General features: G+C 38.4%; 1 protein-coding gene across 23 annotated transcripts in view; it reads right to left on the bottom strand.

Annotated features, from left to right (window-relative positions):
- rims2a (regulating synaptic membrane exocytosis 2a) overlaps positions 1–23,787 on the bottom strand; it is a 1,105,394-nt gene that overhangs the window by 323,024 nt on the left and 758,583 nt on the right. For 11 of the 23 annotated variants that reach the window (XM_072262764.1, XM_072262846.1, XM_072262723.1 and 8 more), the window contains 3 exons: positions 22,109–22,114; positions 21,847–21,948; positions 17,101–17,116 (listed from right to left, as the gene is read on the bottom strand). In XM_072262764.1, coding sequence (XP_072118865.1) covers positions 17,101–17,116; positions 21,847–21,948; positions 22,109–22,114 — 124 coding nt within the window. Of the gene's footprint in view, positions 1–17,100; positions 17,117–20,059; positions 20,126–21,846; positions 21,952–22,108; positions 22,115–23,787 lie in introns of all 23 variants that reach the window. The other 12 variants (XM_072262773.1, XM_072262854.1, XM_072262836.1 and 9 more) reach the window with 5 other exon arrangements.

The raw sequence follows: 23,787 nt of genomic DNA, 5'->3' as shown, positions 1-23,787 counted from the left end.
TTCTAAAATGGATCATGGATGTTTACATTTTAATTGCAAATTAACAGTTCCCAATGGTAAACATTGAGCTCAAATACTAGCTAGATGATTTTTCTCCTCAGCTGTGTCACTGTGCTGGATCATACAATTGGATAACAGTTCATTGGATAGCATACAATTAGATAATAGGGTGGCAGGGGAGCATAGAGATTACAACAACACTTTACACTACAGGCGACCCAGGTTCTATTCTCACCACTGTCTTTAACGAGTTTCTACATTCTCCCCATGACCGTGTGGGTTTCCTTCCACAGTCTAAAGACATACTGGTTGGTAGGTTAATTGGTCATTGTAAATCATCCTGTGATTAGGGTAGGGATAAATTGGGGGTTGTTCAAAGGTCTTGGATGGCCTATTCCATGCCATATCTTAATAAATATATAAATAAAATGTTTAGGTACCTTAATAAAATGTTTAGGTACCTTTCCATGCCCAAGTTAAAGACTTTTGTTTTGTGCAGTATGAAGGCTGATCGTAAAACAAAATGCTAAATATTGTAGAACCTTTATACCAATGCAGATCTTAGTTTTTTCAATTAGTGAACTGTAATTTAATGTGTAATTACTGCACATCCTGATGCAACAATAGAATAAAGGTCAAGCAGTCCATTTCTCAGCAGGACGTTTCGAGGAATGAGTGTCTTTTGTGGTCACTTGCTTTTATTTCTACTGTAAGGCCATGGAAATGGTAACTTTCTCCTTTATTCATAAATAAAATCAAGCCCACAAACATACAAACACACTGCAATAATCATCCAATCTGCTGGAAGATTGGATGGAAGTATGTATAGTTAAAGGCAGACTTTAGTAGGTCTCTAGCACACCACTCAGCTTACCTATAATGCTCTGAAGTTCCATTCACTACAGCATGATTAGACCATGCATTGTGACTTCCACCATTGTACCATCTTCAGAAAAGCATACCAAAACAAACAACGTAAGTGTGCATAATGATTCCTTCACAGCAACACTTAACAGTCAATATTATATTCTAAACCACAGGCTAATCTCATCCCAGTTTCACGTGTACTGTACTGGTTCTAAAAGATTATCAAACAATTTCTTCAATAGTCTAAGTGGTTGGAAACCAGATGCATGTTCAAATAACAACTCTGGGATTAATGTATTATGTTTGAAAGGCAGTATCGACTTCAACCAGAAAGAATAATAATAATGCCATTGTGCAGTCCGCCATGACACCGCACCTGAGGCAAGACTGCTGGGATACTATCCTCCTCTGAAATCCCAGCAGTATCCTGGTAACAGCCAGTGGCAAATACATACGTGCTGATTGCTTCTGCAAGTGGAACCTTGCACAAGTTAGAAGTGATTTAAGAATTATCTACTGTCTTGAGAACTCTCCATTCCAACACCCTCTAGCACCAACCATCCTACCCCTCTGAACTCCACTGTCTTTTGTCCCCTTCCTCCATTTTGTCTGTGGCGCCTGAGAAGTACCATCCTTGATGGGAACAACTACGCTTCAGTCTCTGGCCTTTGAGGATGCTCCTGGCAGCAGAGCAAAGATAAATAATCAGATGGAAGTTGCATCCAGATACTTCTCCATCATCAGAGTAAGGCTCCCTGCATCCTGGAATGAGGATCTTTAGGTTTGTTTCCAAAGGGGTGAAACAAAGTTTTGAAATAAAATGAGGAGGTTACAGGCTCCCATATTTGCCTAGGCATTTCATCCCTTTTGTGCGCTTGAACAGAAAAGTAGATCCTGAATCTGTAGTAGTTGAAATGTTAGACACGACTGAAGAGATTCACAAAAGCAAAACACGAACATGCAGTAAATCAGAAATAAAATGGAAAATGCTGAAAAAATTCAGCAGTTCAAACAGCATCTGCGCAGGAAAGGAGTAGACATTTCATATCAGTGAGCTTTCAGTGAAAGGTCATTTGCCTAAAACATAAACTCTCTGGCATTGTAAGTTCTCTTTGAACTGCTGGATATTTCTAGAAATTTATTTTGCCAGCACAGTCATAATGTGGACTCGGGATTTCACCTTCATCACAAATAAACAGATTATTAAATCTAGCTGGACAGGTCAATAGATTGATGAAACAGCCACATGGGATCCTTTCAATTGTTATCAAAGGTAGAGAACATGGGGTATGCCCTGACTGGGGTGGCACGGTAGCATAGTGGTTAGCACAACACTTTACAGTACTAAGGATCGGGGTTCAATTCTCGCTGCTGCCTGTAAGGAGTTTGTACATTTCCCCATGAGTTTCATCTGGTTGTCCCGGTTTCCTCCCACAGCCCAAAGACATACCAGTTGGTAGGTTAATTGGCCATTGTAAATTGTCCCATGACTAGGCAAGGGTTATATCGGGGGATTGCTGGGTGGTGTGGCTCAAAGGACCAGAGGGGCCTATTCCATTCTGAATCTCAATAAATAAATCAACAAAGTCAAAGAAAATAAATAATAAAATGCAAGCAGTGTTGTGGAAAAGAGAATGAAGGATATTAAACCTGTAATGTTAACTGCTTCTCTTTCCACAGATGGTCTGCTGAGCCTTCAGTATTTTCTGCCTTTATTTCATATTTCCAGCATTTGCAATTTTTTTTTGATTTTCCTGTTACCCATCAGTCAATCAATTTGATTGGTTGTCTCTAATCAGCACATCCACAATGGCTGGTATTTCACATCGCCAGCCAGCAACATAGAAACATCAACTAGTGGATGTAATAGAGAAAAACCTCGCTAAATTCTCTTCCCTTGATCATTCTGATGATTGATTTGGATGTTTTAAAGACAGAATTTTAAACCAATACCATAATGCAATATTACTGTCATTGCGGACAATAGTTTTGTTACTATGCATTTACAATAGTGCATACGTATAGCGGAGCTGTTTTGCAAATGTCTATTTACAGGGAAGCTGTTTTAGTTATCTTCCTCTTCCCAACCTACCATCAAATATCCAGTTATATTTGCAATACCACTAACATGGGAAACTTATTGTGTAGCAAGTGTTCCAGAAATTAAATAATTGTGTTCTGTCACAGATGCATAACTGCAAACTGAATGTTTCAAACTAAGAAAATCAAAATAAGCATTGGGTAAGAAAGACACTTTTTTCAATTTACTACCTCCTTTAAGAAATCATCCAAATGTAAATTCAATAAAAATAATCACCGAATTATAGCTCCACTTCTGAACGTACAGTTGGCAATGTGGTTGTGGTTATTACACAACCTCAACATCTTCCCATCTAATCCAATGATTATGACATTACACTAATTAGAAAGTTAATTATGATGTACCTTTCTGGGTGATGGGCAGCACCACCATCAAACCAAATATTGGGTACTCTCCTGGGCTGCCTTATTCCACTAACGATGAAGCACAGAAATAAAAAAATAACAAGTACAGTTCAAGACATTAACACAGAAAAACAAAACTAAACACATAATCATAAGTTAAACACACAAACACAATAGATGACAAAATGAGATGTTCTGCACACTTTAATCATGTATTTATACCATATGGGTTATTGACATGAAATGGATGTTTGTAGTTATAAACATATCACACTCTCAGGCAATGAGGCAAACAACACAAGATTTGTGCTGTTTTTAACAAACGAAAATTCTTGAATTTGAGTTATGTTTCTACATTTTGTCTACAAACAAGGAAACCAGTGTCTACAGTAAGTTTTATCAAAGGGAAAACCCAATGGGAGTTAATGGCATGAAGAAAAAAATTGTTATTGAATGCCCAGAACATCAGCTCAGAAGAAAATAAGGGAGAAATTCATGTCCAATTGTTACCATTAAAGTTTTACAGGCCCTCCAAAGGTTACTAACTACAGTCCCTACCTATGAATGAGTGTTCTGGAGACCAGAGGGACTGATTTGCTGGGATATGTGGGGCTGCTGTCTGCCATGAGTGCGTGGAAATGCCTGAGCTAAATACCCTAGTTTAACTCCGCATTGCTCTTGATTGGCCTATGATTTAATTCAAATATATTACCAGGCGGCTGCTTGTCTGATTTGAGAATTGCTCGGGTTATGAACAGATCAAAGGAGTGGAACTCTATTAGAAACAAGAGAGGCCCTGTATAAGAGTCACTTATGACGTGTATTAAAATCTAATGTATCAGATCGTGGATGTCACAGATCAAAACTTGTTTCAAGCTGCAGAATGAAGATTAATATAGGATTTTCAAAGTTGATTGTGGCAGAAAAAAGTATTATTTTGTGCTTAATGGGTTTACTTAGAGAAACAAGCCATGTGATCTTACCTGGTTGCCTATGCAAAGAGAAAATAAAATCCTGTGTCTTAAAATTAATTATTTTAACTTATTTCAATCAGAATATTATTTATCAAATCTCTCAAATCCTTAATTCTGGCTTTCTCTGTGAGATTGATAAACTGCCAGTGCTGCCACAATATGCATGTAATTCACTTCATCCGTTGATCAGACAATTCAAGTCCAGTCATGCTAAGAGGGAGATGAGCCTGGATCAGGCCAAGCACTCACAGTGTGGGGTGAGAAGATAAAGAAACAGTTTCAGCATTGCAGTAGATTGGCTAACTCTCACCTGGCAGATTCAAAAAGCCACTCATTTGAACTAGTGGCTAATTTCAACTCTAGCTATGCAATAGTAGTGGAATACAGTATCTATCTCTTGACCGAAACAGTCAGGCAATAGTACTTTGTTTTGCCATTGCCCAATATTTCAATATCAAAATATATTGACAGTAAGAATTAATAGTTAATTTTGAAATAATCTCTTTAGTGGCTACTTGTTACCTTATTTATATTTATTATGTCATACTCCCTACTTAAATTATTTTATTAATTTGACATTCTTCTGATAAACAGGGACAGAGTTTTACTTTAAATAGTGGCAGTAAGATTAGATTTTTTTAAAATTGGCCCTTAAAAATTAGAACTGGTAAGAGCACATGTCTTGTATATCATTAGGTTCCAAAAAAAGTCAGATGCAAAGCCACTCAGCCAAACAAAAAATGTGCAGTATGTTCTACAATTACATGGTCCTATTGAGAAACAAAATACATTCTAAACTAAACATAATTATGTTGAAAAGAAAATTCCTGAAGAAATGTTAAACAGAAATCAAATTCACTATCATCAGGTAGTTTTGCTGGTGATATGTACTACATTAAGGAATGCACAAACCCAGCTGAATTCCAGAGTTAATACCATGTGAGTGAGTGCTAATGGGAATCTTTCCTAGGAAGCTCAAAATGTCATCATTTTTGAAGTACAAAATTTCAAAACTACCTCAAGGTCTTCTTATGTCTCATATCATATTCAAATAAATACACTGCAGTTCCCATAGAATATGCAAGTAGTATATTCAAATCAAATGTTTAAATTAAGACCCATTGTAAAATGCAAACTTACTTTGCCTTTTAAGAATTACACAATTCTCTGTTAGCAATTGTGAGCAACTGTGTAAATATAAATGAACTGCCATCATATACTGTGTATGATTGATTAATTAGTGCTGGCAGCTTCTATAAAATTGAGCTCAGTTACAACAACAAAGCTGATGACAGATTAACTCTATCATCCATCTGAAACCACAGGTCTTGGAAAAATGCATCAGACAATGGATCAAGCAATGAATGAATTTTATACATTAGTCTGATGATGTAGGCTATCATTTGGAAACCTCCAAGAAAACTTTAATTTCCCTAATATTGATTGGCACCTGATTAGTTCCAAGGGTTTAGGTGGGGCAGAGTTTGTTAAGTGTGTCCAGGATGGATTCCTGTCACATTATGTGGACAGGCCGACCAGGGGGAATGCCATACTAGATCTAGTACTAGGTAATGAACTGGGTCAGGTCACAGGTCTCTCAGTGGGTGAGCATCTGGGGGACAGTGACCACCGCTCCCTGGCCTTTAGCATTATCATGGAAAAGGATAGAATCAGAGAGCACAGGAAAATTTTTAATTGGGGAAAGGCAAATTATGAGGCTGTAAGGCTAGAACTTGCGGGTGTGAATTGGGATGATGTTTTTGCAGGGAAATGTACTATGGACATGTGGTCGATGTTTAGAGATCTCTTGCGGGATGTTAGGGATAAATTTGTCCCGGTGAGGAAGATAAAGAATGGTAGGGTGAAGGAACCATGGGTGACAAGTGAATCTAGTCAGGTGGAAGAAGGCAGCATACTTGAGGTTTAGGAAGCAAGGATCAGATGGGTCTATTGAGAAATATAGGGAAGCAAGAAAGGAGCTTAAGAAGGGGCTGAGAAGAGCAAGAAGGGGGCATGAGAAGGCCTTCGCAAGTAGGGTAAAGGAAAACCTCAAGGCATTCTTCAATTATGTGAAGGAAAAAAGGATGACAGGAGTGAAGGTAGGACCGATTAGAGATAAAGGTGGGAAGATGTGCCTGGAGGCTGTGGAAGTGAGCGAGGTCCTCAATGAATACTTCTCTTCGGTATTCACCAATGAGAGGGAACTTGATGATGGTGAGGACAATATGAGTGAGGTTGATGTTCTGGAGCATGTTGATATTAAGGGAGAGGAGGTGTTGGAGTTGTTAAAATACATTAGGACAAATAAGTCCCCGGGGCCTGACGGAATATTCCCCATGCTGCTCCGCGAGGTGAGAGAAGAGATTGCTGAGCCTCTGGCTAGGATCTTTATGTCCTCGTTGTCCACAGGAATGGTACCGGAGGATTGGAGGGAGGCGAATGTTGTCCTCTTGTTCAAAAAAGGTAGTAGGGATAGTCTGGGTAATTATAGACCAGTGATTCTTACGTCTGTGGTGGGAAAGCTGTTGGAAAAGATTCTTAGAGATAGGATCTATAGGCATTTAGAGAATTATGGTCTGATCACGGACAGTCAGCATGGCTTTGTGAAGGGCAGATCGTGTCTAACAAGCCTGATAGAGTTCTTTGAGGAGGTGACCAGGCATATAGATGAGGGTAGTGCAGTGGATGTGATCTATATGGATTTTAGTAAGGCATTTGACAAGGTTCCACACGGTAGGCTTATTTAGAAAGTTAGACGGCATGGGATCCAGGGAAGTTTGGCCAGGAGGATTCAGAATTGGCTTGCCTGCAGAAGGCAGAGGGTGGTGGTGGAGGGAGTACATTCAGATTGGAGGATTGTGACTAGTGGTGTCCCACAAGGATCTGTTCTGGGACCTATACTTTTCGTGATTTTTATTAACAACCTGGATGTGGGGGTAGAAGGGTGGGTTAGCAAGTTTTCAGACGACACAAAGGTTGGTGGTGTTGTAGATAGTGTAGAGGATTGTCGAAGATTGCAGAGAGACATTGATAGGATGCAGAAGTGGGCTGAGAAGTGGCAGATGGAGTTCAACCCGGATAAGTGTGAGGTGGTACACTTTGGAAGGACAAACTCCAAGGCGGAGTACAAAGTAAATGGCAGGATACTTGGTAGCGTGGAGGAGCAGAGGGATCTCGGGGTACATGTCCACAGATCCCTGAAAGTTGCCTCACAGGTGGATAGGGTAGTTAAGAAAGCTTATGAGGTGTTAACTTTCATAAGTCGAGGGATAGAGTTTAAGAGTCGCGATGTAATGATGCAGCTCTATAAAACTCTGGTTAGGCCACACTTGGAGTACTGTGTCCAGTTCTGGTCACCTCACTATAGGAAGGATGTGGAAGCATTGGAAAGGGTACAGAGGAGATTTACCAGGATGTTGCCTGGTTTAGAAAGTATGCATTATGATCAGAGATTAAGGGAGCTGGGGCTTTTTACTCTTTGGAGAGAAGGAGGATGAGAGGAGAGATGATAGAGGTGTACAAGATAATAAGAGGAATAGATAGAGTGGATAGCCAGCACTTCTTCCCCAGGGCACCACTGCTCAATACAAGAGGTCATGGCTTTATGGTAAGGGGTTGGAAGTTCAAGGGGGATATTAGAGGAAGGTTTTTTACTCGGAGAGTGGTTGGTGCGTGGAATGCACTGCCTGAGTCAGTGGTGGAGGCAGGTACACTAGTGAAGTTTAAGAGACTACTAGACAGGTATATGGAGGAATTTAAGGTGGGGGCTTATATGGGAGGCAGGGTTTGAGGGTCGGCACAACATTGTGGGCCGAAGGGCCTGTACTGTGCTGTACTATTCTATGTTTTATTAACACCACAACCATGTACAGTTTGGAGGCTTGCGTGCCTCAATGATCCAGAGTGCCAGGGCTTTACGCTTTGGTTTTTGGTAGGGTCACCCATGCCAAATTGGTCAAAGGATAGAGGACAGACTAAGAGTGGCCCATTGGTCCTCCAGGTTTGGGGGTTCAGCTCAGGGCTAACAACCTTGACAGGGAAAACAAAATTGTTATGGAAACAGAAATGAAGATTCTTCTAAGCGGTCAAGGACAGACAGAGATGGAGGACCTTCATTGTTACCCTAAATGCCAGTGGCATAATGGGCAATTAATAATAAAATGATTTGAAAAACAAATCACTTATTATTCAAGATTGAGTGGTGTAATCACAGATTGATTACAATGAAAAGCATACACAAATAATTATCAATGCTAAAATATTAGATCCACTTACTCCCACCATTATAGCTTTTACTAAATTCCAAATACAGGTCTAGTTTCATTTATTCAAAATCCAGTGTGGGACTGGACCCACTGTAAAAAAATACCAGCTAAGGGGGAAAGCTTTCTTCTTAAAAGAGGACATTAATAAGCTAGGAAACATGTAATGTAATTTAAGATTGAAAGGATACAGAGAAAATTTACAAGAATGTTGCTGGGACTGGAGGGCCTGAGTTATAAGGAAAGATTGACTAGCTTAAGACTTTATTCCTTAGAACATAGAAGACTGAGGAAAGATTTGATAGAGGCATACAACATTATGAGGGATATAGATAGGGTAAATGCAAGCAGGATTTTTCTGTTGAGGTTGTGTGGGACTACAACTAGAGATCATGGGTTAAGAGTTAAAGGTGAACATGAGGGGAAACTTCTTCACTCAGAGGGTGGTGAGAGTGTGGAACGAGCTGCCAGTAGAAGTAGTGCATGCATGCTTGATTTCAACATTTAAGAGAGGTTTGTATAGTACATAGATGGTAGGGGTATGGAAGGCTATTGTCCCAGTGCAGGTCAAAGGGAGTAGGCAGTTTAAATGATTCGGCATGGACTAGATGGGCTGAAGGGCTTGTTTCTGTGGTGTACCTTTCCATGATTCTATGTCCCTAATCCATTTATTTCATTGTCTTTTTAATTTACCTTACAGATATTCTCATATTTCTGTAAAAGATTAATTCTAAAATTGCTACGGCGATTACCAGTATTACCAGTGCAACTTTTTGCAAAACTAGTCACATAAGTAATTGCTACTCTGTAATATCCAGAACCAATACATAAATATGTATGCTGGCCAATACTTGCAAATCATCTGGGTTAGTATTTCTTATAAAATCCAATCAATGGTCAAATTAGTACCTCTCAACACCATTGTAAGCACCCTCAGAGTAGATACTGTTGATCTTTTGGGAACGAAGTAACCTTATAGCATCTTCCCGATAGAGGGGATAAACTATATGGTTCATGCTGCTAAAAATAAGAACAAAATAAATATAATTGTAATGAACAGTACAACAGGGAGAACCTGATGAATAAAACTTGTAAATGAGGTATTTTGACTATACAAAGCATAGAGTGCAAGGTATGCAATAATTTAAGAGGCACTAGCTTCCTTTATATACATACCTTTCGAATCACAGCATATCTTACATTCTCTGTTCTGCCATTAATGTAGTATTAGCTCTATACCATGCCACACATCCAAAGAAAGAAGCCCCAATCATGATTAGCCGAGGATATGACTCCATTGTTTTACATCTGTGGAAGTATAATGTGGATAGTGGAAATGGCCAACAGAATGAAAGGTCACCTGTCCAATATGGTTGAACAGCTTCTTAACAGGTGAGCATCAATCCATTGTTAGAATAATGAGTCCAAGTTTCCAATGACCATACTATAAAACTGGGAATACCATAAATGTGCAATGAATCATACAATTTTCTGATTCTACTTCCAAGCCATCATGGCTTCCCAGTGCAGAATCAGCTTTTTAACTTTTTATCCATTAACCCCAGATTTCTTTATATAAAGGAAGCAACTGCCTCTTGAGTTATGGCATATCTTGCATTCTATGCTTTGCATTATAACCTTGCAGGTGCTCAATGTCCTTGTTTTAATTAGTTTATACCTTTAGGTGATGTCAAAATTATTTGGAAAAAGGGGAGGAAATGTATTATCAGGAAAGATATAGAAGTAATTTGTGTAATTGTTGCTTAACTGATTGGTTCTCAGCACACCGCCAACAACACAGCAAGCATCCAAATTCAGGGATTCACGTTTGCAATGAATACTAACAGCTCACCTTTCATTCACCAATTTGCTTCTTGTAAACTTCAACCTAAAGGCAGTTGGACATACTAATATTGGACATACTGAATGTGTTTACATGGACAAAACCTGTTTTAAGAATGAATATGTGCATCACAATATATAAACAAATGATTACCAGAGTACTATTACTATCCAGGAACTAATGAATAACTGGGAAAAATTATTGGGAGAATAGCATTAATCTAAGAAAGATCACAAGTAACTTAAAAGTAAAAGAGTAATTTTGTTAATTGCAATATTAAAATAGAAATATTTGACCTCATTATGCATCCAAAAAGTCTTTGCTCCAGACCATATGATTTAATTCCTTTTAGTCATGTGGTTCAGTCAATGCGAATTGATAGCCATAAGAGTGTTGATGACCATGATATGATTATGGATGTTTTTCAAGAAATAAGGATGCATTAGTAGTGGAAATCTAATATGTGCTCCAGTTACTTGCCAAGGCTACTTAAGTAGCATTTCTTAAACCCATACTATCTATCATCCAAAAGAGAAGCAGTCACTTAGGAATATCACTAGCTTCTGAATAATATACAATACAACCTTTGATTCTTTTATTCACCCTAGATCTAAATCTTGGAACTTTCTTTCCCAACTGCATTTGTAAGCAATCTTAACTAAAGGATTACAATGGTTCAGGAAGTTACCTTAATGTGGCCTTTACAAGTGATGCTGGTCTTACCAACAATGCCCACATCCAATCAATAAAAATCAAAATCTTAGGAATCACACTAACGTTTGAACTACTCTCTTGTTCTCTCCTGTTCTCTGCATCAATGTGAGCAAGTAACTTCTCATAATGTTCACACAGCAGTGAAACAAAATAATTTTTTTCTTGATGTATTGAATTACCATCTATTTTGCTTATCTCCTTAGGCTACGTCCACACTATGCCGGATAATCTTGAAAACTCCGATTTCGAGTAAAAACGACAGGCGTACACACAAAGCGTTTTTCAAAATATCTCTGTCCACACTAACATGGATATTTGGGCGAATCTCCTCCTACTGGGCACGCACAGGACACACAGAAAACAAGCGAAGAAGAAACGGTATACTTAGTGCGCGTTTGTCCAGTTACAGAGTAGAAAAACTTCAAAGGAATTGCTCTTGGCTCTCGCACAGGAGGACTTACAACTAAAAAAAAACAAATACTGGAGCGTATGGAGGCAACCGACAGAGAGCTCACAGACAGTATGACCCCGCTGACGACGAACATTGAAAAACTGACTAACTCTGTTGCACTAATAAAGCGCCTTGTTAAATGTATAAAACATGTCTGCATCAATGTTATCTTCTATATCCATACAATGTTACATTAGGCTGTTACACATCTATTGTCAGAGAAGTACTTGCATAAATAGGTAAACCACCTTCATACAAGCAAGGACAGAAAACAGGGCAAAGTGAGTATACTTATTTATTCAGTAAGCTATGGGTCAAAGTAATTGGTGAGTACATTTCTAATTCTGGCTTCAGTCTCGTTGCCATCTGTTCTGAAATTGTGAGGTTATATGCGGGGTTACGTTCAAGAAAACAACGAAATGCTGCACTGTGGCCATCTGTTCCGGCACGTCATGACAGCATTTTTAAATAGTCAAAAAAGCTCAGTTTACAATTTAACTCTCGCCGTTCACACCGACTGCGCGTTATAACAGCCGTACGGCAGTGCTTGCGCAGTACCAAGCAGAAGCAGAAAAAGCATTGTTGTTGTGGTGTTGCCATGACAGCATTTTTAAATCTCTCCATTTACCCCGTACACACTACAATGGATATTAGGCGTTTTCAGATTTATTCACTCTGGAGACTGTTTCTGAAAATCTCCGTTTTCGGGGAATGAAAACGCCGCTTTACTGTGGACGGAGGGTCAAAACGAAGAGAAAAAGCTTCGTTTTCAAAATTATCCAGCGTAGTGAGGACATAGCCTTAGAATTTCCTAAGCTCATGGTGCCATCCCAAAACTAACTTGACAGCACAATCTGCATTGCTGACAAGGTAATTTGCAATTTAACTGTTAACTTAATAGGGGATAATGTGCAGTTAATTGCAGAGGTATTTAATGGACAGCACAGTTTGGAAAGGTACGTAGGTATTTTATGAACTCTGTGTGTTTGTCTTCTGAGGTTATGCAGGTTATTTTCAATTTCTCTCTGTTTGAGAGAAGGAAGTGAGCAGCACACCCTCAAAAGATACTTTATAATTTGTGTAGGTAAAAATGTCTAATTGAATGTAAAAAATGGTGTGAAAGGGGAAATAACATATACGAATCGCTCCATTCATATTTTTATCTTGGTAGTCAACAGTGCATAGAAGACAACCGTGACTTCTACGTGCAGCTTCAAAACACAACACAGTCATTGATCAGATCGAAGTAGTCGTCTTGTCACTCAACAGGGTAAAAAGCGGGTGCACAGAAAGTATCCAATTGTATGAAATATTGGAAATTCTTACTTATAATGGTTGTACAGAATTACACAATGGAAAAACTTTAGAAGTTTATTCAGAAATATTAATTCTTTTCTTAGATTTGCTTCTGAATAACTGAATCCAGACCTCTAAAATGAAGTTTTGTTTCAGTTTTCAAAGGATTTTCTTTTGCATTTTGTTCATTTCCTCCATATTATTACATAATTGTTTCATAAATTAATAACAGAGGCTGCTTCTATCAATAACAGCTGCATTTGCACCATAAGCCACATAAAAACATTTTGCCATCAACAAAACCAAAACTGATGCAGAAGATCACGAGAACAATACTAACATAAGGATAACAATCTTTGTAAGGCTGTTACACATATTACAGCAGTGCTCTGCATTAAGCAGATGATTCCAAAGATCTACTTTGCGATATTTTATAATGGTTGAAGAAAAGCAGCTTTAATTAGCTGCCATCCCTGTTCCTGCCTACCATCACTTATCTGTGTTGAATGCAGAGGACTGTGATAAGACACGGAGAAGCCTTAATGGCGAATTGGCCTAAGGTGGGGAAGTTCCAGAACATCTCAACAGCCTTTGCCAGGAGACAAAATGTAGGCGAGGTATCTAATGTGTCAATGCTGACAAGCTTTATAACTGTTTTTTTAATGTCTCTGATATTCAGGTGCATTCAATAACCATTTAAATTGCTGTAAGTAATTAAGACAATGAACACTGTTTAAAAAAATTTAAAAATAATTTAAAACTCAGCGAAGTATTTTTAAAAAAAATAAACTAAGCAATAAATACCTTATCTGTTTATCCTTCTTCATTGAAATGAGGAAGGATACTAATCCCATGCTAGATCTGATTAATATTCTCCAGATCAGTGTCCAAGATCAGGCTTGGTCTCCTGACTACACATGGTTCATATCATCTGCCTTTCCTGCAATTGGTTAAACACCAGCAGTTCCCTTTGGAACTATTGATCGTAGCAGCAGGATTAGGATTGTTAGGCCCATTAACAACACCAGATGGCTGCACTGGAGGCGTGGGCCATGGAATTATGTGATCCATCTGATGTTCCAGTGCCATGCTAAAGAACCTTACATTACCAGAGGCAGCATCTTTCCTTTAATCTAAAATTGAGCCATATACCCCAATTCAGATAGAAGCAAGACTGTGCAAAACAGAGAGATTTTCCCATACTTTCATTTCTTTCCTCGCCCAGAGCCTTTAAAAACAGATTACTCAGCCAATAATATAATTTACTAATACCACGCAAATGGTTTGCATAGTGACACAGCTACAAAAGTTAACGGCTTCAAAGTTCTGGTAATCTGGCTTCTAACCTGACCTACAGTGCTGTCTGTGTGGAGTTTTACACATTTGCCCTGTGACTGAGCAAGTTTCCTTTCACATTCACACATTGGTAGGTTACTTGATCATTGTAACTAGGGGTGTGTGTGTGGTGGTTTGGCTCAGGGAATCGCAAGGAATCTAAAAATAAAATAGATCAAGGTGCGATTAGACAAAATAGCCCCGAATATGTACTGCATGAGAAAAGGAGGGAGACCAAATTCCCGAGAGGAAGATTTGCTGGTGCTGCTCAGAAGGGTTTTAACTAGATTGGCAGGAATTTTAGTCTCTCAGCAGAAAATGTGGTAGTTGAGAAGCTGAGGGCAAATCGTGTGACCACCGAGAACAAATTTAGTAGACAGAACGGCCAGAAGCCATGTTTAAGCCTTCTTTATCAATGCATGAGGTAACTCAGATGAACTCAAGGCATAGATTGGTTCAGGGGAATAGATATTGTAATCATAAAAGAAACATAGTTGAGGAAAGAGTGGGAGTGCCTGCACAGTTTCCCAGGCTGTTGATGATATAGGCATAATAGGAGTATGGGAAGAGAAGATGGTGTTGCCTCTTTGTTGAGGAGGGGGAGGACATTACAGCAGCACTTAGAGAGGATTTTCTTCAGGGAGTCAAGAATATCAGGGTAGAGTCAGTGGGAGAATTTAACTTTCCTAATATTTGTGCAAAGTGCAGGGATGAGGTGACATGTGTTAAATATATCCAAAAAAGCTTCCATAATCTAAATATAGAGGGTCCTACTAGAGAAGGTACAGCAGTGAACCTCTTCTTAAGGAATGAGCTAAGGCCACTGGCTAAATGATCAGTCAGGGAGCACTTGGCAGGCTGTGATCATATTCTATTAGTTTTAAAATAGTTATGGAGACTGGCCCTCTATTTAAGCAGCAGGCCAATTTTAGAGGCAATAGCGAGGAACCTGCAGAGGTTAATTGGGTGAGAGCATATGCAGGCAAAGGGATGTCTAGCAAGTGGGAGGTTTTAAAAAGTGCAATTATCAAGAGTTTAGGGAGATACCAGAGGAAATGTTTGAGGGAGTTACAATGAACATCATTGAAAAGATAATTGGACTGGTATATGGATAGGAAGGGTTGATAGACTGTGGGACAAATGCAGGCCAATAGGATAGCCTGTTTCCATGTTGAATTATGCTATGCCTCTATTAGTAAGTACTTTGTCGTTGATGGGACATGTGTGTTCCAGAGCAAGTTTGCAGTGGGGGGAAGGAAATGTGTAGGAGACAGAAAGCAAAAATACAATGAGCATAGATCAAAAATCCTGAATGAGTGACAGCTGGAATCAGAACACTAATTAAAAGCAGGGTCATATCTGTTGGTGATGGTGCCTCAGCCTTATCAATGGACACAATGATGATGGTGTTAAAGATATGGTTGCTGAATCTGTTAATAACACAAAGGAATGATAAGAAAGTTCCCTGAAATATCAAGGAAGGCTACAAAAAGAACCTAAGAAGGAAAAGATCAGGCCAATGCAATAGAATATGGGTAAAAATATGAAATTATCCACAAGATCGTATTAAAAGGAGCATATGATCAAAATGGTAAGAGATTGCAGAGGTGTGAGATGTACAGGGATCTTGTTGTCCTAGTCACTAATTGCATAATTACAAAAGGCTAATAAGCAGCATCATCATGCCATTAAGAAAACTAAAAGAACACGTATTGTATATTGCTAGCATAACTGAATATATAGTGTGGAGATACATTTTAGCTATGTTGGGTATTGGAGGGACCACATCTGGAATATACTACTGTACTGGTCAAGAGTGAATTTGATTAAAACATGTCAACATCTGTGGATTCTGGATAGAATCCTTCCTCTTGTGGGAAATCTACAATTAGTTTTCTATTTAAAAACAAAAGAATGTGCATTTAAAAGTGGGGTAGATTTTTTCTCTCTCTTTGAGGGCCCTGAACCTTTGGAGTATTTATTCTCATTCAAGCCATTTTTAAGGCAGAGCTGGACAGACTCTTGCTACAGATGGGGGTGTATTATAGCCAGATTGAAAATACAGAGTTGAAGACACAGAGAGTTTTGCCATGACGGTGGAGTGAGGTCAAATGATTAAGACCTATTCCTAGTGTGTATATTTATACATGTTTTCCCCTCTCTGTTAAGATCAATTGAAACAATCTTATTCAGGAAGGTTTGATCAAACAATCCTGTATTGCTGGGTGATTCAGTTCAAATGTCAGCACTTCAACCTAGTTTCTATCATTATTCTGACTTTGGGAAATACTAAGCACGATGAAGTATACCCAAACAAACAAGGTTGTGCTTTGTGTGAAATGACAGAAGCAGAAGAATATTTTTATACCATGTAAGAAAAAAATCCAATACTACACATACATAATGCTGGAGGAACTCAGCAAGACCAGCAGCATCAATGGAGGAAATAAACAGTGGATGTTTCGAGCTATCAAAAAATCCAGTTATGCCTATTATTGCCATTGCCTCTGATCAAAGCTGATGACATTCAGCTATTAACCAGCTTTAATTTTCACACTTTCACTTCATGCACAATGACACACTGTCCAGTACTGACAAAATTGTAAATTTGAATCTGCTAGTTCGATTTGACCATCAGTAAAGTCTGCTCCAACTGAGATTTTACAGCAATGAATTGGAATATAGTCTCTCAGATCTGAGTACCCATTGATTTCAATGGAGATTGCTATTCTATGCCTAGCAGGCAAATAGAATGGTAAGCTACTAATTTCTAAAATTGTTTACCCAAATTTAAAGTTGCCTTATAATGATGTTTTTAAAATACTTTATAAAATATTCAGTTCAATTTTAGAAGTTTTTGAAATACCTGTGAGTGTTAGATATCTTTAAAGACTGTTGAAATATTTTGGTGACTTCACAGCTTCCATCCCTTGCTTTATGGATTGTCAAAGACAGCCAGGTGCACCTCCAGTGTGACCAACACACTTCCCACCCCAAAGTGTTTGCTACTGGAAGATAATCACAGTCCAGACCAAAAAGCTGAACCCAAGAAGAGTCAGAGGAATAGATCCTCTACATCAGGATCAAATTACTGCTGATATGGGAAAACCATGTGATGATTTCAGGTGGCGGGCCTGACCCAACCTGATCCAAGCTTGGTATATATAATTGTTAATTTAGTTTGTTAATCTATTATTAGACAATTGTTGTTATTTTACTACCCTAACCATTTTCACTCTTTCATATTCCAGCACAATATGAAAGTAGAATTAACAGAAAGAAATAAACAATAGGTTAATAATCATATTTGCATAAGTTGACTTTTCGTACAACTTCAGCTCTTGTGAAAAGTTGAGTTGCAGTGAGAAAAGCTAGCGTAAAGAACAAGAGACAATTTTTTTCTGTCACAACACCCAGAATGCTCTAACTGTCTCATGGTTCTCTTTGCCACAATAGAGATGAATTTAACCATGATTTGAATAAACACTCCAGCAACCTGTGATCTTGTTTTATGTTTTTGGACAAAACTTCGTCCTTTATTACTGAAGCAAATTCATCCACCTCTGAAATAAAACACGAGTTAATTCCTAATTTAACACCATAGCTCGGCCTATGCCTTTTTCTTCTTTTCAGCATTTGATGGATTTGTTACTTACAATGTTGATGGTTTCTCAAAATTAAATAATTATCTACAATGAAAACAAAAGCTTGCAGAAAATTCAACTGAAACCTCAATCACACACTTGACAGAACTATAATGGACTCTTACGTCAAAATTAACAAAAGTGTAAAAAATTGAAAGACTAATCTTAATTAAGGATGAACAACATGACTGGATGCTCTAGTGTTCCAAAATATAAACTTTGGATGCCATGAATATCAAACTACTGTAGTTGATTTAACCAGATCCAATGGTCTGTTCCTCATTAGAAATAATATGGTCATCTCCCTATGTGTTGATGTTACCATTCTAAATTTCCTCAGATCATCCACAATAGTTAACCGTACTTTGACGGAGATGTAACTGGTTCTCCAATTAAAACTTTCATTACTAATCCATTATTAAGTGCTAACTAACTATATTTCTAATCAAGCACTTTGCTTAGTGTTCTTTGTGGATCAACCCCAGGCTATTGAGAGATGCAAGAAAGGAGATTGCTGGTGCCTCGACCAACATCTTCATATCCTCCCTAGCTACAGATGAAGTCCCAGAGGACTGGCAAGTAGCTAATATTGTTCCATTACTCAAGAAGGCAACCAGGGATAATCCTGGAAACTATAGACTGGTGATTCTCATGTCTATGGTAGGGAAATTACTGGAGAGAATTCTTAGGGATAAGGTTTATTAGCACTTGGAAACCCGTAGTTTAATTAGGGAGGATCAGCATGGCTTTGCGCAGTGCAAGCCTTGTTTTATTAAGTTGATTGGGTATTTTGATGAATGGACGAGGGTGATTGATGAGGGGGGATGTGGTCCACATGGATTTCAAGGTCCATCATAAAAGACTCATCCAGATGATAAGATGCATGGGATCCATGGTGAATTGGCTGTTTGGATTCAGAACTGGCTTACCCAAAGAAGATAGAGGGTAGTGATCAAAGGAACTTATTCTAGATGGAGGTCTGTGATTAATGCTATTCCGCAGGGATCTTTACTGGAACCTCCGCCGCTTGTGATGTATGTAAATGATCTGTATGGAAATGTAGATGGGTGGTTAGTACATTTGCTGATGATATGAAGATGGGTGGTTTTGTGGATAGTGTAGAAGACTGGCAAAGAATATAGCAGAATATAGATCGGTTGCAGATATGGGCTGGAAAATGGCAGATAGGGTTTAACTTGGCCAAATGTGAAGTGTTGCACCTTGGTAGGTCAAATGTAGAGACAGTACACTATTAAGGGCAAAACCCTTAACAGTGTTGATGAGCAGAGGGATTTTCAAATCTATGTTCATAACTTCCTAAAAGTAGGTAAACAGGTTGTTAGAGTGGTTAAGAAGACATATGGAATGCTTGTCTTTATTACTCAAGACATTGAGTTCAAAAGTCAGCAACTTCCGTTGCAGCTTTATAAAACTCTAGATAGTTAGGCTGCATCTAGACTATTGCACACAGTTGTGGAGTCATCTTATCATAGGAAGGATGTTGAGGTTTTGGAGAAGGTGCAGAACAAGGTGACCAGGATGCTACCTGGTTTAGCGGGCATGTACTATAACAAGAGGTTGGACAAACTTGGGTTGTTTTTCTGGAGCGGTGGAGGCTCAGGGGAGATCTGATAGAATAGACAGACATAATACTTTCCCTCGGGTTGAAATGTTTAATACCGGAGGGAATGCATTTAAGTGAGAGGAGCTAATTTCAAAGGAGATGTAAGGGGCAAGTTTTTTCACACAGAGAGTGGTAGGTGTCTGAGATGCACTGCCTGCGGTGGTCGTCGAGGTAGAAACAATAGAGACTCTCAGAGACATTTAGATAGGCAGGTGGATGTGAGGGAAATGGAAGAATATGGACACTGTGTAGGCAGGAGAGATTAGTTTAGTTAGCCATTTGATTATTAATTTATTTGGTTCGGCACAGCATTGTGAGCTAAAGGGCCTGTTCCTGGACTGTACTGTTCTATGTTCTACAAAAACCATTGGGTTGCCTACCAAATACCCAGGGTCAAGCCTGGAGTAGCGTACAGACTATCGTATTTGGTAGCCTTTTTCACCTGATAGCCCCATTTCAAACCTGGAAGATCCATTGAAAAGACTCGATTTAAGTCTGAAGTTTGACTTTATCCTGGTTCTCATCCTGTCATAATGTTCATATATATAGGCATGCATAGTCACACTCACTATAAACACACTGACACACCCATGTTACAGTATACCTGAAATCCTTGTGATGATGCTCGATGACATGCCTGTGTCTGGACCGAGGTAAGGTAAGATACTGACTGCAGCATTGGGAAAATGGAAAAGAGAAATGTATGGCAATTGAAGAAAGGGGACAAAGGTCAGCAGCAGCAGTGAGCAGGAAAGGAGAGAAAATGGAGAGAAAGGTGATGAACAGTGTGTGTAAAGACTGTAGAGTATAATTTAAATCAAAAGAGGAGCTTAAATGTAGCAAAGTAAATGTCTAATGAAGACATCCTACCATCTTAGTAAAATCAACTTTTTAAATATAATAGAAATATTGTACAACAATGCATTTGATTCGCTCACAAAATACACAATCTATAATAACATTCCTGTTTTATGAAGTTCTTTTTAATACAAGATTAAATGTGAGCAATTTCAAAGCCCCCAATAGCAACTTACTTGATCCACAGCAAGAGACATACAAATTAGGGCCAGTCTTGCAAACAAGACCTTGGTTTGGAAAGAAACTTGTTATCGCCTCACTATTTATGTTGGGCTTCTGAGGATGGGTTTATTTGATGGTACCTCCATTTGTTGTATTTCTTAAGACTTGATCCTCACCAGGTCCAGAATCACATTGATAAAACCAAGTCTTGCCACAGTGCAATTCAGTCAAGTTAGACTTTCAATGCATCGTATCATGTGGCATTATCAGGGTGTTACTGAACAGGATACTTAATGGAGGCTGACATAGGTTTACCTATCGAAAAAAATCCTTAGCAAGAGAAACACCAGCTATGTTTTGTGGCAGATGGAAAGGGAATGTTTCAAAACAAAACTTAAAACTTAACCTTAAAATATTAAACTTAAAAGAATAAAAAACAAGACCAAGGCCCAGATAAGATATCTGCAAGCAAGTAAAGCAAGCAGCATTAAAATTTCTTCATTCCAAATGATCACCATACTTACCATCAGACAATATGTTTACCAACATCAAGTAGTTTATTTGATAAAGTAATTACCAGCTAACAATACTTCTCTTTAAGATTGATGACAATGTGTGCCTCACCCCTCCACCCCACCACTGGCCCCCTTGGTATTCAAGAGAAAATGAAATTTACCCATCTTCCACATTGGAAGTAAAGGACTTAAATAATTAAGAATTGTCCTTGATATAATGTAAAACATTCTGTTCTGACATAAAGACATGACTGATAAGGAGACCAAACACCCAATTGTCTGCAGGGTTACACAGATTTTTAAAATATTTCAGGGTTAAAAGATAACAAGAATTACAAGATTAAAAAAACATTGACAGATTAAGAATTGAAGTATATATTATGAATTAGTAGCAATTTTAGAATCAAGTGATAAAATCATTTAATATACATCACTGTGACAATCTCAAATGCAGATATAATGCTGAAGAAATTTTCTGGATCAGAAGACTCTTTACCAACTTTTTCAAGACATGTGACTTCATTTTAAACATCCATTAGCAATACATTTTCGTAATTGTCTATCCTAAAAACCATGTTATTTACAAAATGAGCAGTGATGTGATAACTTTGCTTTCTTTTAAATTCTTGTTATCAAATCTCAACACAAGATTAATTGTGAAGATAATATACAGAACCAACAACATACATATAAAGCTCTAAAAATCACAAGATTAGGGAATATTTAAGAGACTTAAATATAAATATTAGTTACCCACATTCAATCATAACTAATAACAGTCCAATCACGCAGTAAACTAATTAAATATATCCCAGACTTCTCTGTAAACAAAAAAAAACTTATAATATCTAATTACCTCTCTGGAGAAAAGTGGTCATCCATTATCCTGTGCCTGTCCATTCTGCTGATGGTGTTGTACTGTTGAGAAGAGCGGCTGCTTCGAGGACCCAATTCTGAGCTTCTGTAAAACACAAACCAACTACAGTAGCAGATTTCTAAAAAGCTAAGATACCATGGTTCATTATCACCTTAGGAGGGTTAGGATTTTAGTCTTTGTCTGAAATTCATTCAGAATTGAATTACTAAATGCAATTGTTTGCAGGGTGCTGGTAGAGAACTTCTGGCTTATAGATTTTATTCTGTGTATGTTGTGCATATAATATGCTCAACCACAGTAAGATTGTATATTGAGCAATATATACATTGACACCACTTGCATAAAAAAATTATGATTGTCCAAGGCCTACTTTGGAGTGTTTTAAGTGGGGCCCAACTTAAATAAGGGGGTCTGAGACTTCAAGTGTTTCCAACTTGATGGCTTTTCATGTATTTCTTAGAAATCACACCCATTACCTCTCTCCCTCCAACACTATCATTCTTTTCCTAGCATCCCTCTGACCTGCTGTTTATCCTGCATCTATTTGGTTCTCTCCCTGGCTGTCACACACCAAACCTTGCTCATTCTTGCCTTGCTTGACCATTTCCAAACTGACAACTCCTCAGCTAACCCCTTGACCTTCTGTTACCCCAGCCTGGTGATTCTCTGAATCGAATACCACCAAAGCATTGCTGGTTTTTGTTTTGTCAAAAGACACAGTGGTAGAATTTTCTTTGCCTAATATTTTGCCTTGTGTTATAACTTAACTGTATTGAACACTTGCTTAGATTGCTACTGAAAAATGTTCAGATGTATCTTCACGATGGGTGGAGGACGAAGACTGTTGCCACAATGGCACTACAGAGGTAACTGCTGGTGATATGGGGTGGGGGATAGGGATTAATTACTTAATTTAAGAAGAAGCGTGTACACTCAAGCCTAAATTGCATACCAGCTGAATAAATCTCTTGGTTGCCATCATATTAGTTTTTGAAGTCAGTTTTATTAAAATACATTATAAAATTATACATACAAAAGATTCTGCAGATGGGGAATAAAGAAAGAGTGGACGTTTTGGCCAAGACCTGATGAAGGGTCTCCATTCTTTATTCCTCTCCATAGATATTGCCTGACTGGCTGAGTTCCGCTAGTATTCTGTGTGTGTTACTATAAAATTATAAAATACTCTATAATTTTTAAAAAATAAAATATCACCTAAAGAAATATTCTGTGGAGCACAGGGAATGAGAATACTCATGCGATGCACACAAAATGCTGGTGGACCTCAGCAGGCCAGGCAACATCTATGAGATGAATAAACAGAAAAAGCAGTGGCCTCTCCACATACTCGTGGATGAATTTCCAGCTTTAATTCAGGTAGTGATAGTTATGTCTGTCTTCATTATTCCATATGTAAACCACAGAAGGTCCTCTGACCTGGACCATACAAGTGGGAAAGGAAGGAAACTTAAATTTGTCTTTGAAATCTTGTGGTAATTTTTCAAGTAATCTAATACACACATTCTTAGTGTGGGCATATACTGCGTTTGTAGTTTAAATCATCAGGGATAAACATCAACACCCTAAACAGTCCATTCGGGTAAGGTGACTTCACTTGTGAGTCTGTTGGTTCTTACTTCATCCCCCCTCTGCCATCCATACAGCTTCCCACTCACCTGGTTTCACCTATCACCTGTCAGTTTGTACTCCTTCTTTTCACCCCACCTCCTTACGTGGGCTTCTTCCTCCTTCCTTTCCAGTCCTGATGAAGGATCTTGGGCTGATGCATCAACTATTTATTCCATAGATGCTGCCTGACCTGCTGAGTTCCTCCACAAGTTTGTGTGTATTGCTCATGGTTTGTTAAAGAAGGCTTATCCCTGCTGAGGAGTACAATCCTGCTGCAGATTGCCTTTTCTG

Source organism: Mobula birostris, chromosome 1 (assembly GCF_030028105.1).
Source record: "Mobula birostris isolate sMobBir1 chromosome 1, sMobBir1.hap1, whole genome shotgun sequence".
Classification (NCBI taxonomy): Eukaryota; Metazoa; Chordata; class Chondrichthyes; order Myliobatiformes; family Myliobatidae; genus Mobula; species Mobula birostris.
Note: the sequence above shows the minus strand (reverse complement) of the source record. Positions and strands in the feature narration are given on the sequence as shown.